This window comes from Seriola dumerili, unplaced genomic scaffold (genome assembly GCF_002260705.1).
Source record: "Seriola dumerili isolate Sdu_G_001 unplaced genomic scaffold, Sdu_1.0 BDQW01000120.1, whole genome shotgun sequence".
NCBI classification, from domain to species: domain Eukaryota; kingdom Metazoa; phylum Chordata; class Actinopteri; order Carangiformes; family Carangidae; genus Seriola; species Seriola dumerili.
In genome coordinates this window covers 191,810-207,013 of record NW_019174375.1, presented here as the reverse complement: position 1 = coordinate 207,013, position 15,204 = coordinate 191,810, and the positions used below count along the sequence as shown (strand labels likewise).

The window sequence follows — 15,204 nt, the reverse complement described above, 5'->3', positions numbered from 1 at the left end:
TGCTTCCTGTTCCTTCCCTCCCCCACGTCTCTGTGGCTCCGCTCCATTTCATTTAAAGAGGCTGTGAACAGCAGATCTGCGTTTTGCCGACGACAGCGAACGCCACATGGAAAGTGTTTTAACAACAACACAGACTCACACTTTACATTAATTATCCAACGCATTCACTCTACGGCTGCAACCATCAGCTGGTCGATCGACAGGAATCAATCTGATAATCGACTGATCGATTCAGGATCAAGGAAACGGGACGAAATGTTTTCTGATCCAGTTTCTCTGCTGCGTTTACTTGTCCGACATTTTATTAAACTGAATATTTGGGGATCGACTGTAGGAAACATGCTACATGCTACATTAGCACCTACAATCATAAAACCTAGCAGTCTCTGACCAAACTGCTGGTGTTCCAGTTGCATTGTGGGTAATGTATCCAACACATTTATTCTACAGCTGCAACGATCAGCTGGTCGATCGACAGGAAATGAATCTGCAAATATTCTGATGATCGATTAACGTTCAAACAAACGAGACAAAATATTTTCTGGGTCCAGTTTGTGTTTTCTTGTCGGACATTTTAGTGAATTAGTAAAGTAAATTTTTTATTTCTTTATTTACTATTTTCATTTACTCTTTTTTCCTGATTATAGATCGAATGATTGATCGATAGTATGTTTACCAGACCCCTGTAGCTCTCTGCTACATGCTACATGCTACATTAGCACCTACGAGCATTAAAACATCCCAGTTTTTGACCTAAACTGCCTGTGGTCCCATTGCATTGTGGGTAATGTAGGATGTAAGATATTAATGACAAAGCAGAGATTCTAGCCTGACCTTCACCCCCCTCCTCCTCCAGTGTCCTTGAGCTCTGAATCCCTGACCTTTGACCTCCCTGTGGGGGCAGGGGGCGTGAATCCGCGGAGTTCAACATTTCTAAAAGTGAGATTCCTGAAAAAGTGATTTAAATTCAAAAGGATGAAACTTTATTGTCGCAGCAGCAGCGACATGAGAACGAGTCGACGCCTCACTGAGACGTTTTAAAGGCTCCAGGCAACAAGTTGCCAAATGTTTCCCAGTTGCTGCATCAAAGAAATAAAAGGAGGGTGGGGGAGGATGAGGACAGAGAGGGGGGAGGCAGGGAGAGGGAGAGGGAGAGGGGGGGAGGGAGAGAGAGACATGATGATAAGAGGAAAACTGAGGTGAGAAAGATAAAGAAAAGATATGAGGAGGAAACAGTGTGAGACGGGAAAAGGAGGAGGAGGAAGATTAGGAAGAAAAGGGAGAGGTAAGGGGGAAGAAATGGAGAGGGGGAGGGAGGGAGGAGAGAGCAGCAGCCCAGCCTGTATCTGATTACATAATTGCTCCACAGGATTTGAAACCGGGTCTGCGCAACAAAAAAACGCCTCAGAGCTGCAGCGTTACGCACAACTCTTCTTCTTCTTCTGTGGTTTTACTGTCACACAACAAACACAGTGAGATTAAAGATGTGTCACGTCACTGCAAGGAAACCCTCACACTGACACAAACTACACAGTCGTGCTTTTATTTACAAGCAGAAGAAGAATCCAGACCCCCCCCCCCGTCCCAGAAGGTCCTGAGACCGGATCCACAGAGGGACTGCAGAGCTCCCTGTGGCAGCAGCACAGGGGCATTGTGGGAATATTCTAGTGTTTCTGCTCCTGGGCTGAGGTCAGCAGAGGCGACCACGCCTGCACCAACACCATCTCCATCTCCACCATCATCATCACCATCATCACCATCTCCACCATCATCACCATCATCACCATCATCATCACCATCATCATCATCACAACCTCCATCAGGAAGAAGAAAAATCCCTCCATCAGATTTAAACCAGAGTTCAACAAAACAACAACAACAAGCAGCAGCTGTGGCGCACGAAGCTTCAAAACACACACACACACACACACACACACACACACACACACACACACACACACACACACACACACAAGCACAAGTTCAACAACACGATGAAGCTGGGAGACACAGCCGGGAGAGGAGCTCGCTGCCCGGCTGCTCTCCGCGCCCTCACCCCGCTGCTGCACCGGCACTAATGACTCTGCTGCTTTCACCTGAGCTCACAGCATTTAACCCGGGAAAAAAGCGGCGTCTAACCCGGGATATCAGAGCGTGGGGACAAACCCCGCCGCAGCCGCAGCCGTCATGGATGTGGATGCTTCTCCGGCACAATGAAACCAATCCGTGATTTGGAAAATGAAACGAGCGCAGAGGGAGAAAACAGCGCGGACCGGCCCGACACGGCTCGGCTCGGCTCGGCTCGGCTTCACACTCACCTGAAGGCCGACGGAAGCGCAGTGGAGTCCCGCTCGCAGTGAAGGACGGACGGACGGATCTCTGTGGAGCTCGGAGCAAAAACAACGCAGGAGCAGAGAGTCCTCAAATCCACCAATCCTCCTCCTCCTCCTCCTCCCCCCGCCCCTCCCGCTCCGCTCTGCTCCACTCCGCTTCAGCACGGCCCGGACTGCAGCGCCCGGTGCGCTCGGTTCTATCACCCCGCGGCGCCGGCGGCGGGCGGAGCTACAACCTGTGATAGTCTCTACTAGAAAACAAATGAACAATAAATAAAAAACAGCGATAAACACATGATGACATGTCACACTTCCTGATAAACAGTTGCTATGGATACATCACAGATTGTGTAACATTATATATTATACACATTTGGATTATTTTAATTATAAGTTAACCATATTAATTTGTGTTGCATATTAAGTGGTGCAATATTATTTGAGTTCATCATATTATTAATTATATTACTTCTATTTATTATATGATTTCAGTTGCGGTACTTTATTATCCCGTATATATATAATCTGTAATCACCTTTGGTTCCCACCTGCAATTGTTGCAAGGGGACAGGTGTGGATGTGACGGTCTTTTCTGAGTTGAGAGTTTAGAAAGTTGAGAGAGTGAAGAACTCTGCGACCAAGAAATCAGTTACAAACGTGTGAAAATGACGGAGAATGGTGAAGACTAAGAAATGTCAGCGACCGTGTTGCTGTTACAGGACACCGTCTAATCGCTGGAAACATCACACTGACTGAACTGAAACAAATACTGTGATTGAATCTGGAGATCTGACTTTGTTTTTTGTGTCAAACTTTCTCGGCCCATACTCTGGCCACATGCTTGTTTTCCTCTGGCTCAGTATACACCCAGTTCCACGCCCCAAATCTGGCCCATATACGGCGTGAATGCCAGATGCTACTTCCACATTTGGACCAATTCTGGAGCAGGCGCAGAAAATCGTCCAGCTGTGCAGTCAATACCGGAGGATAACAGCCAGACTCTGCCCAGATGTGGAAGTATGTGGGCCAGACTCGGGCCAGATGTTTCATTTGTTATCTGGGGGGATGATCATGAAACATGTCTCAATGATTTTTATCTTACTGGAAACTGAAATATTTATTATTCTATTGGTTCCTGTGTCATCTTACCACATCACACTGTGATAAATAAACAACGAAATCTATTTATTATTAACTCCCTGGTAGTTTTAAAGCTGCTGCTAAAAGTTTTTATTACTTAATCTACAGATTTGATTTTCAATCATCGGCTGTTTCCAATAGTTTAGTTCATGAATGTGAATCTGGCTCAGAAATATTAATTGTTTCTCATAACTTGATGAAATGTGTCTTTTATTTGGCTCATAAATAAACTTGCAGAATAAATGTTCATCGTGTGTTTGTTCCATACGTCAGCCTGGAGCGACACAAAGCTTTGCCTCATCATCGTTTCAACAGCGAATAAATGAAAATACAAATGACATTGCATTTTTAGGATCCATCTGCCTGACCGTCTCCACCCCTCAGGGCTGCAGCGGGAGAGATATGAAGCGCTTCCAGATCCCTAAATGTGAGTGAGAGGCGGAGAATCGGCCAGGAGGGGGGAGGGGGGAGGAGAGGGAGGGGGGGAGGGGGAGGGGGAAGGGGAGGGCGGGGGTCTGCAGAGACTGAACGATGCCAAACGGCTCTGACTGTGAGAAGTTGTCATCAAACAGCAGGAACACATGAAGAACCGTGTTCTGTTAGAACAGAGGCAGTGAACGCACCTCTGTTCTCTGCGGCCTCTGGAAACATTTCCCATCAGGCCTTTGGTCTGTGTTAAAGTTTAATGCTGCTGATCCTGCTCTTGTCTTTACACTTGAACCAGCAGCAGCAGCAGACAGACGCTCCTGATGAATCAGCTGCTTTCAGGCTCTTTGTTTTCTACAGGAAACAGAACAACTCAGATCTGTCACTTAGAACAACATGAAATACTCTGTTACAAGTACAAAGGTTCAAAAAGTAAAAGTATCAGAGTATTTATACCATTTTGTCTGGCTTTTAATTAAATTTTATTTATTGATTTTTCAATTTATTTATATATTTCAAGCTGTTTTTCTGCTGAGTCTTTTTATTCTATTTTTCTGATTGTTTTCTTTTTAATACTCGACTTTTATTCCTGTAATTTTACGTCAAACTTCTCCTTTGTTTTAGCATTTTATTAGTTTATCTTTAATGTTTTGTTTTAATTTTTGTTTGATTTTTAATATCTGACCTTTTATTTCTCACTTTAATGCATCTCCTCTGTTTTATCATTTTATCATTTTATCATTTTATCTTTATCACTCTATTGTGATCTTTGTTTTCCAGTCTTCAGTGTTTCCTCAGTTGCTGTTGTTATTGTTTCATATTTCATTATTACTGGGTCATTAATTGTTCTGTGAGCTAATGTGTGTTTTTATTGTGATTTTGAGAATATTGAATATAAATAAGATTAAGATACTAAATGACGCAGAACGACCTGTTTCAGAATAATATTTATCAAATCACTGAATTCAAATCATTGATTAATTAACGTGGGAGCATCACTGATGTTGCAGCTGGTACAGGAGGAACTCATTTTAACTTAATGTACTGTGGAGGAGCTCGATCTATAATCATGTATCATAATCAATTAATTTGTTTACATTTTGTATTAATCATCATTATTTATCTCCAAATATCTTCTGTTTAAGGATAAAGCAGCTTAAAATTGAAATACAAAGTTTTATTTACATGAGGAACCTGAGTTCACGTATGGAACCTTTATAATAATAATAATAATAATAATAATTATAAACTTTATTTATACATCACGTTTCTTAACGACGTCGCAAAGTGTTTTACAGAAAGAAAAAACGAAGAATTAAAACAAGAAGAAAAACAAACTTTTTGTTGTGGAAATCTGAAACGAGAATGGAGGCTCAGGTCTGTCTGTGGGTTTTATTCTAATGAAACATTTACAGACGTGAGGGAGCTGGACGTTCTCAGGACTCCAAACCTGATGTGAAGGGAAAGAAAAACTCCTCCCCCTCAGTCGGGGACAGTCCAGCTCCAGCTGCAACAGTCAGTGTTAACTACGCAGGGGTTAAGATCAGGTCACATGACAGCACACATCACAACAAGAAGCCAGGTGACAAAAACAACCACACTTCAATTTTACAGTAAGAACCTTTAAGGAGAGTTTCAGGTCAGAAAACTTCTCAACAATCAAACAAAACATGTGATGAACGTGTAGACGACATATTTAATTATCGTTTCAGCAGCGAGTTGTTGACTTTATTTTAAAACGTAATTTGACCTGAAACATCAAACCTCATCTCTCCTCTCTGAACCGAGCTGGAGATAAAGATCAAGCTGTGGTCAAAAACTTCAGCTTCCTGAAACATGAAGTAAGATTTCTGATGATCTGATTGGTTATCTGAGAGAACTCACTCTGACCAATGACGTACGGAAGAAATGAACCAACATTTTACTCGACTTAATCTGATGAAATGGTTTTTATAAAAGGAGGAGGAAGAAAGGAGGAGTGTGTGTGTGTGTGTGTGTGTGTGTGTGTGTGTGTGTGTGTGTGTGTGTGTGTGTGTTTGATGAGATGATGTTATCATGTCATGATAATCTCCCTCACACACAAACACACATAAATACACACAAGTGAGAATGATGCATTCAGGGTCTGAAGGACATCCAGGACTGTCCTGCATGTGTGTGTGTTGGCAGAATGTGATCTGGTCTTCAAGGTCAGTGTGTGTGTGTGTGTGTGTGTGTGTGTGCGGGGGATTATCACTCAGACACCAGACACCGTGTAGAAACGTCCAGCTGACCGCAGCCATATTTGTTTTGAGGCAGAGGATGGTGAGGAGAAGGTCAAAGGTCGAGGATATTCTGACTCTGACTCATCACACCAGCACATTAATTCATCAAATACATATTTATTTATTAATGAACTTATTCTCTGTTAATTCACTTAATGTCACGTTTAATGAGGCGCTGTTGGAACAGCGTGTAGAGCTGTCACATGTTTGATGATGAATCTGAACGTAGATCAGTCGATTATTTTCACTCACTGCGATCTCTTATAAAGAAGAAACCACGTTGGACACATGAGACGACTGACCCTGAAAGATCTCCTCGACGTCTTTACAAACTTTAAAACACTGAATTATCGTTGGTGTCTAATGTGGTTTTTCTACTCAGGAAGAAAGGGACTCGGTGAAGACGACCGCGTCACAGAGGTGCGACGAGACTGTCCCATTTCAAAGGCTCCTTCAAACACTTCCTGGGACAACATTTCCCAAGATTCATTGCGTGTCGGTAGTGAAAGCAAACAGAGAGCCTGAGGATTACACTGTTAAATGTCAGTATGAGTGTGTAACGGTGCAACAGTTCAAACCTCACCTGTTGATCCACCTGTGAACTGTCAGCAGCTCCACCTTCACCTCCAGCAGACGCAGGTGGGAAGCTCAAACATCCAGGTGAGGAAACAGTCACCTGAACACATCTGTGGACTTTAAATCCTCCTGACAGTCCAACAGTCCAATAAAGTCGTGAGAACTGAACCAAGAAAGAATATTTATAACTTTATTTATTCTCTCTGCTGCTGCTTCGTTTCATTTATCAGACATTAAATCTTCTCAATAGAAACAAGTAGAAACAGAAAAGAACAAAAGGTGTTTGTGTGAAATGTCAGAGTTTCTTTCACTGTAAAGTTGGACTCAACTCTGACATGTTGCCTGGCAACAGCTGGCTATCAGCACCCACTCAGGTGTGTGTGTGTGTGTGTGTGTGTGTGTGTGTGTGTGTGTGTGTGTGTGTAAGACTTACTGTGTGGGCAGTTAAAGTGCTGGGCAGATATTCAGAGAGAAAATAGATGGAAAGAGAGAAAGAGAGGAGGAGGGAAGGAAACTAGGAGTTCAGAGAGGAGGAGGGAAGGAAACTAGGAGTTTAGAGAGGAGGAGGGAAGGAAAGAAGGAAAGAAGGACTTAAGAGAGGAGGAGAGGAAAGACGTCAAGAAAAGAGAAGGCACCAACTTTTCTTTTCTCTCTGTATCTCTCTTACAAACACTTCCAGGCAGAGTGGCGTTTCCACGGTGACCACTATGGGATGCCAAATTGGTTGCTGGGAGAGGAAGAGGCAGAGGAAGAAGAGGAGGAGGAGGAAGAGAGAGGTCGAGACCGGTGCATTTTTTTTCAGCTTTTCCACAGTGGTTGAAGTGTGTGGGTGGGCTCTCTCTCTCTCTCTCTCTCTCTCTCTCTCTCTCTCTCTCTCTCTCTCTCTGTCTCCCTCCCTCCCTCCCTCTCTCTCTCTCTCTCATGGCAGCAGTGTGAGTGTGGGGGTGGCTGTATTATTATTTGCTTTGCAGTGAGAAGAAGACAAAGTGTGAGCTGGTGCTGGAGGTGGAGGAGGATTGAGGTTCTTTGTATTTAGGTGTGTTTAGGGACAGAAAGCAGGATGGGAAAAGAGAGAACTTGTTTCAGATGTCAGGCCTGTGACGATCTCTGGTTGAGCAAAAAAAGAAAATAAATAGATAAATAAATAAAACTGTTTATTATAACAATGAAAACCAGAGACATTTCCAGTTTGACGATCAATAAATCATAAAATATCCAATGTCCTACGACATTATATACGGTTTCATGTATTCTGACCGTGGTCACTGTTGCACTGTAACAAACTATGGTGAAGGCCAACTGATAAAATGATGACTCCCTACCTTTGAAGTAAACATGAGGTCCTATTGTCTGTCTAAGGCTCCAAATCAAAAGTGTTTTTCAAAAAAGGTTGTCCGTCGCACAACTTCTTCTTCTTCACTTCTTTCAATATAAAGAAGGGGGGGGGGGGGGGGGGGTTTACGTACAATCTCCAAACCAATGAGTGAGCCAGATGACCTTTTCTCTGCTTAGAGACAACAAAAATAAAATAAAAATCTGATTGGATAACTCTGTTTGATGGTTGTAGCTTGCTTCATTTTTGAAGCTACTATAGCTAGCAGCTAGCTCCCTCTGTTGGCCAAAACAAGCGGGCCAGGCCACTAAAAATGGCGACTGTCCCCAGAAAACAGGGACGTCTGGTCACTTTATGTAAGAAAAGAAAAAGTTCAAACTCTAACTGCTGTCTCACGTCCACACAGCCGACCAATCAGGACAGGAAGTGGGCGTGGATGTCAGACTGTCGGGTTGAGAAAGTTGCGGAAGTTGTCGTAAACAGGTTTGTGTTCTTTATCTGACCTTCAACAAAATAAAAGAAACACCTGTCAGTCAGAATGACAAAAACTGATGTTTGTCTTCATGAAGGAGGAATTACGACAAGCCTGTAGTTTATCTGGGTGTTCCTAATAAACTGACATATATATCTACAGTCATGGCCAAAAACATTGGCACCCCGTGTTTGCACTGGAACAACTGGATAAAAAAAGTCAGATCTGATTCATTCCACACAGAACTCCAAAAATGGACCGGACAAAATTATTGGCACCCTCCACTTAATATTTGGTAGCACACCCTTTGGAAATATAACTGAAATCAATCCCTTCCTGCAACCATGAGTGAGTTTATGACACCGCTCTACTGGAATTTTGGCCCACTCTTCGTTTGCCAACTGCTCCAGGTTTCTCACTTTCTCCCGACTGCTGTTTTCAGATCTCTCCACAGGTGTTATATTTTCTTTCTAAATTAAAGGAGCGTCACTTGCTTGAAATCCCAGTATTTCTTACAGTTTTGAAAAGGTGCCAATCATTTTGTTCGGTCCATTTTTGGAGTTCTGTGTGGAATGAATCAGATCTGACTTTTTTTATCCAGTTGTTCCAGTGCAAACAAAAGAAATAAACACATAAATACCAAAGCATTTTTAATTGCAACAGTCTTCTGGCAGAAATGGTTCATTATCTGAAAGAAGTGCAGAGGTGCTGAAATGTTTGGCAACGACCGTAAATATATATTTCATATATTTATTTATAGAGAGGCTTTTAGGAGAATTAAACAGAGCTGCTGGTTCTTGGTACTTTCTGTGGAGACACCGCCTTTGGCTTTTATTCCATTACAGCACACACACACACACACACACACACACACACACGCACGCACACACACACGCACACACACACACACACACAGAGTTGACATGACAGTGGATGAGGGTCAACAGTCTGTCCATCCTCTGCTCCAGCAGTGTGTGTGTGTGTGTGTGTGTGTGTGTGTGTGCATGTGTGTGTTATGTAAGAATGTCATTACATTAAGATCCTCTTCAAACACACACTAAGAGCTAACACCTCCTCCTCTCTTGTATGATTGTGTGTGTGTGTGTGTGTGTGTGTGTGTGTGTGTGTGTGTGTAAGTGAGTAATGTCTTGAGGCGAGTTGGCATGACGACAAGGCGTCCATTTCCAACAGTGTATCCAGGGAGAGTTGGTTTCTAAGCACTGATATGCACGCACACACACACACACACACACACACACACACACACACACACACACACACACACACAATTGGATTTGATCTTCAATATGTTTTAGACCAGATTTCATGACTAAAAGACTTTTGCTGCTCGACTTCTACAGTGTTTATATTAATTTCAAACAAACACTCACACACACTCACACGCTGACACACACACACGTACACACACACACACACCCACTCACACACACACACACACACGCACGCACACACACACGCACACACACTCACACACTCACACACACACACGCACACACACTCACACACTCACACACACACACGCACACACACTCACACACTCACACACACACACGCACACACACTCACACACTCACACACACACACGCACACACACTCACACACTCACACACACACACGCACACACACTCACACACTCACACACACACACACGCCGAGCGGCTGCAGTGAACAGGAGCTCCGTTCCTGCTGTGTCAGGGTTTTTGTTGCCGTTGCCGTGGCAGCCAATCAGGGATTCTCTCGCTGTGATTTAATTGGATCAGATGGCAGGTAATCAGGTCTGCGTTATGTAACGACATCATCGTGGTGTGTTTGTTTACATCATATAGTGACATACAGAGAAACTTCACAGCTCAGGGATTCAAACCAGCAACCTGCTCAACAACTACAGACTATCATCATCACTGGGAAAGAACCAACAGTCACAATAATGGATATATATATATCTGCAGTTGATTATTTAACTTTTATTCATTTTCATTATTTCCAAGGATTTTGAAGTGTAATAATGTGACGTCACCTTTGAGGTCACAAAATAAAAATGTTCAGAACGACATGATCTTTAATCTTTGTAAAAACTTCAAGCTCCTCCAGTGTAAAGTCTCTGTCCACGTGTAGTTTGAATATAAAGCAGGTCTAGGTTCTATATCAAGCAGTAGCTTCAAACGTTCCATATAGACAGTGGTAATTTATGTAATTTAAACACTGTGGCTTTAACCGTTTTTCTTCTGCAGCAGGTTTTTAAGGCGTCAACACGTAACGTTAAATGTTCTTTTTCAACAAGAGAAAAAAATATTAAGATATATGGACATGTATGGACATGAAACTAAACACATCATCATCGTCTGTCAAACAGGTCTGAACTCTAGAAGCAGCTCTCAGGGCGCGTTTGATTAATTCATCAGAACCGGGTCTTGAAGCCGGAGAGCTCCAGCTTATCGATGCTCCTCTGGTTTTTGAAGGAGGCTCTGGTGATGCGACTGGACGGACTTCCTTCTTTACTCAGCCACACCTTCCTGTGGAGGACGCAGAGAGAAGGAGAGAAGAAGAGAAGTTCCTACTTTGCACAATATACTGTATAATGAGATATTTTAATTTGTTGTGTTTATTTTTCTGTTGTGGATATTCAGAAATGTAATTTAATTTGATTTAAGTTAATATGTTATTCATTGTGTTTACTTTGCTCGATGTTGAGCTATTTGATTTAATTTTAATTTTAACTTTTATTAACTTTTATTAATTTCATTATTCATTATTCATTTTTGTATAATGAACTATTTTATTATTAGTTGTTTATTTGTTATTTTATTATTAGTTTTTTATTATTCGTTTAATTTAATTTTATTATTCATTGTGTTTATTCTTCTTCTATCGAGCAATTTCATTTAATTTTATTTCATTTTATTATTGTTTATTTTTCTATAGGGCCTATATTTAACAATTTAAACAAATTTTATTAGTTGTTTTTATTTTTTTATTAGTTTAATTTGATTATTGTTATTCATTGTGTGTTTTTATTTCCATTATGTAAGTTGAGTTATTTAATTATTCGTTGTTTTTCCCAGTTTATTTCACCCAGACCAGGTGATGTTGAACTCACGTCCCCGCGCAGCTGAAGTCTCTGAGAAAGAGGTTGAGACGGACCGACGTCATGGCGACGGGCCCCACTGCTCATGGGAAAAAATGTAGAGAAAAAAAAAAACATTACCAGCCAACTGAGGTCAAACCAGCATCTGGACGACAAAGTGCATGATGGGAAATATAAACATTATTTCAGCTAAATATAACCACGAGAATGTCCTGCAGCAGAAAGAGTCTGTTTGACCACTGACCGACTGTTTTAACACTGACCGACTGTTTTAACACTGACCGACTGTTTGTGTTACTGTCTGATGCTGCACTGGAGTGTCTGGTATATATGTACGTGTGTGTGTGTGTGTGTGTGTGTGTGTGTGTGTGTGTGTGTGTAGATTAGAGCAGATTGCAGGGGATCAGGGTCACGTCCATGTAGCTGCACTGACTGAAGCTCAGTCAGAGAGAGAGAGAGAGAGAGAGGGAGAGAGAGAGAGAGAGAGAGAGAGAGACGAGCGATAGAGAAGAGGGAGAAGAGGGAGAGAGAGGGAGAGAGAGGGAGAGTTTCTGAATGACACATGTCCTACTTTTTCTTTTTTGGCAAAAAAACTTCTGATCTGCTCCATGACCTACTACTCTACTGTATACACACACACACACACACACACACACACACACACACACACACACACACACACACACAGCTTAGCATTAAGTCTCCAGCAGCTGGATATTTGGTGGTTTGTAATCTGCAGCCATTTTCCTCTATGAATGACTCCCTGATCTCTTTGATCCACACACACACACACACACACACACACACACACACACACACACACACACACACTCACACTCACACTAACACACACACACCAGGACTTCTTCTATACTTGTGAGGACATCATACACTTCCTACACCTCATGTCCGACCTCGGAACAACACGGAGTTTATTTTCTGTTTGACTTGTAGATTCACCTTCTGTCTCTTTAACAACCTGGACCAAGAACCAACATGGCGCTCACAGAACTGGTTGTGTTTCCTGTTGTTTTTATTACATTTAAAAATATCATTTATATTTTTATTCTATTTCTTATTTCAACATCTTTTCACCAGAATTAAACTGTTTTGCGAAACATTTGTCGACCTACTGATAAAACCTCAGGTGTGTTCACTGACTTCGCCGCCTGTGACACATGTAGTCTTCACTTCCTCCTTTAATAACTGTTACAATAATATTCACAGGCCTCTTTGAAGATATATATTTTTTAAATGTATTTTATAATCTCGATCATTTTGCTCCCGGATGACCGTATGTGGAACCGCTCTGGTCGCTGTCGCATCAACAGACAGAGTTCGCCTGCGCAGTAATTAGCGGTCTGGTGGTCTGTGTGAACTGGGTGGTCTGAGGTTGAGTCACGTTCACCTCCTGAATTACTGTTTCAGATCCAGATATGGACCTTAGCTGTGTCTCTGTCTCCTCTTTAGTTTCTGTCCAGTAAAGGCCTGTTTTCCTGATGCTAAGATTAGCACGGTGCTATCAGGCGCTATCCTGTCTGTGCTGTATGAGATGATCTACGCTGCAGTTACGAGCAGTTTCCCTTTAAAGGAAAGGACTCTGATGATCCCACTCATGTGACTGTCAGACACCTGTTACATCTCTTTCTCCCTCTCTCTTTCTCCCTTCCTTTTTCTTTCAGTCTGTCTCTTCCTGCATCTCTCTGTGTTTTATTTTTAAGCCGCTCGGCTCTCTGGGAATTTTTTCCTCTCGGAGGAAAAAGTAGAAACCACCCACTCGTTCGCCTCCCACCACCAGCTCTCACCCACTCCCTCGCCTTACAACCGTTTCTCACTTCCACCTCGTTTCCTTTTCTCTCCATTCATTCCTCTTTTATCCATCCTCCACCCCTCCCTCCCTCCAGCTGCAGGAACAGCTGCTTCCTGTTTCCCAGGCCCGGCAGGAAGTGAGGTCGTGGTGAAAGTGGAGTCGAGAGGAAGGACGTGAGAGTGAGCGCGTTAACAAGGAAAAGATTACAGATATAATGGACGGAAATAGTCGAGATAACGTGTGTGTGTGTGTGTGTGTGTGTGTGTGTCTTCAGTGAAAGTGTGTGTATTAAAGTCACCGTGAGGTTGTAAATGATTTATTGGCTCATTAACTGAACAACAACAAAAAAGCTGAAATCAGCTTTCACTTCCTTCAAACTCTCCTTTTTCCGTGTGTGTGTGTGTGTGTGTGTGTGTGTGTGTGTGTGTGTGTGTGTGTGTGTGTGTGTGTGTGTGTGTGTGTGGTAAAAGAGCAGCAGGTCCCTGGAGGCAGTGATGTCATCTAAACGAGACATCCACACCCTGGTGACATCACCCCGCCGGACAGAGAGGATGTCAAAACAGGCTTCGGTTTGATGATTGATTATTGGTTATTAGGGGTGGGGGGTGGAGGGTGGAGGGCGAGGTGGGGCCTCGGCGTAATAACTGTTACCAATAATATTCCACAGGCCTCTTTGAAGATATATATTTTTTAAATGTATTTTATAATCTCGATCATTTTGCTCCCCGGCATGACCGTATGTGGAACCGCTCTGGTCGCCTGTCGCATCAACAGACAAGAGGTCAGCCTGCGCAATAACTTAGCGGTCGCGGTGGTCTGTTGTGAACTGCGAGTCTCTTGAGTGTTGAAGTCACGTTCACTGCCTTGAATTACTGCTTTCAGATACCCAGATATGGACCTTAGCTTGTGTCTCTGTGCCCTTGCCTCTTTAGTTCTTTCCAGTAAAGGCCTGTCTTTCCTGATAATGCTAAAGATTAGCACCGGTGCTATCAGGCCGCTATCCTGTCTGGTTGCTGTATGAGATGATCTTACGCCTGCAGTTACGAGCAGTTTCCCTTTAAAGGAAAATACTCTGATGAATCCCACTCAGTGACGTCAGACAACTGTTTACATCTCTTTTTCCCTCTCTCTTTCCCCTTCCTTTTTTCTTTCAGTCGTGCCTCTTCCTGCATCCTCTGTGTTTTATTGTTAAGCCGCTTGGCTCTCTGGGAATTTTTTCCTCTCGGTAGGAAAACGTAGAAACCCCCACTCGTTGGCCTCCCCACCACCAGCTCTCACCACTCCCTCTCGCCTTACAACCGTTTCTTCACTTCCACCTCGTTCCCTTTTCTCTCCATTCATTCCTCTTTTATTCCATCCTCCACCCTCACCTCCCTTCCAGCTGCCAGGGAACAGCCTGCTTCCTGTTTCCCAGGCCCGGCCAGGAAGTTGAGGTCTGAGGTTGAAAGTGGAGTCGAGAGGAAGGACGTCGAGAGTGAACCGTCGCCGTTAACAAGGAAAGATTACAGATATAGTAATGGACGGAAATAGTCGAGATAACTGTGTGCTGCCTGTGTGTGTGGACGTGTGTCGTGTGTGTGTGTCTTCAGTGAAGAATAGTGTGTGTATTAAAGTCACAGCTGAGCGTTGTAAATGATTTATTGAGCTCAATTTAACTGAACAACAACAAAAAAGCTGAAAATCAGCTCTTCACTTCCTTCAAAAACTCTCCTTTTTCCGTGTGTGTTGACCAGGCTATATGGTG

The 15,204-nt window shown here is 42.9% G+C and overlaps 1 protein-coding gene across 2 annotated transcripts in view; it reads right to left on the bottom strand.

The window, feature by feature from the left end:
- Positions 1–10,629: 10,629 nt before the first annotated feature.
- LOC111223905 (acylphosphatase-2-like) overlaps positions 10,630–15,204 on the bottom strand; it is a 6,966-nt gene continuing 2,391 nt past the window's right edge. Inside the window, exons 4-5 of one of the 2 annotated variants that reach the window (XM_022748204.1) lie at positions 11,663–11,729; positions 10,977–11,078 (exon numbers count right to left, since the gene is read on the bottom strand). In XM_022748204.1, the coding sequence (XP_022603925.1) occupies positions 11,061–11,078; positions 11,663–11,729 (85 nt within the window). In that variant the 3' untranslated portion in view covers positions 10,977–11,060. Of the gene's footprint in view, positions 11,079–11,662; positions 11,730–15,204 lie in introns of both variants that reach the window. The other variant, XM_022748203.1, reaches the window with a different exon arrangement.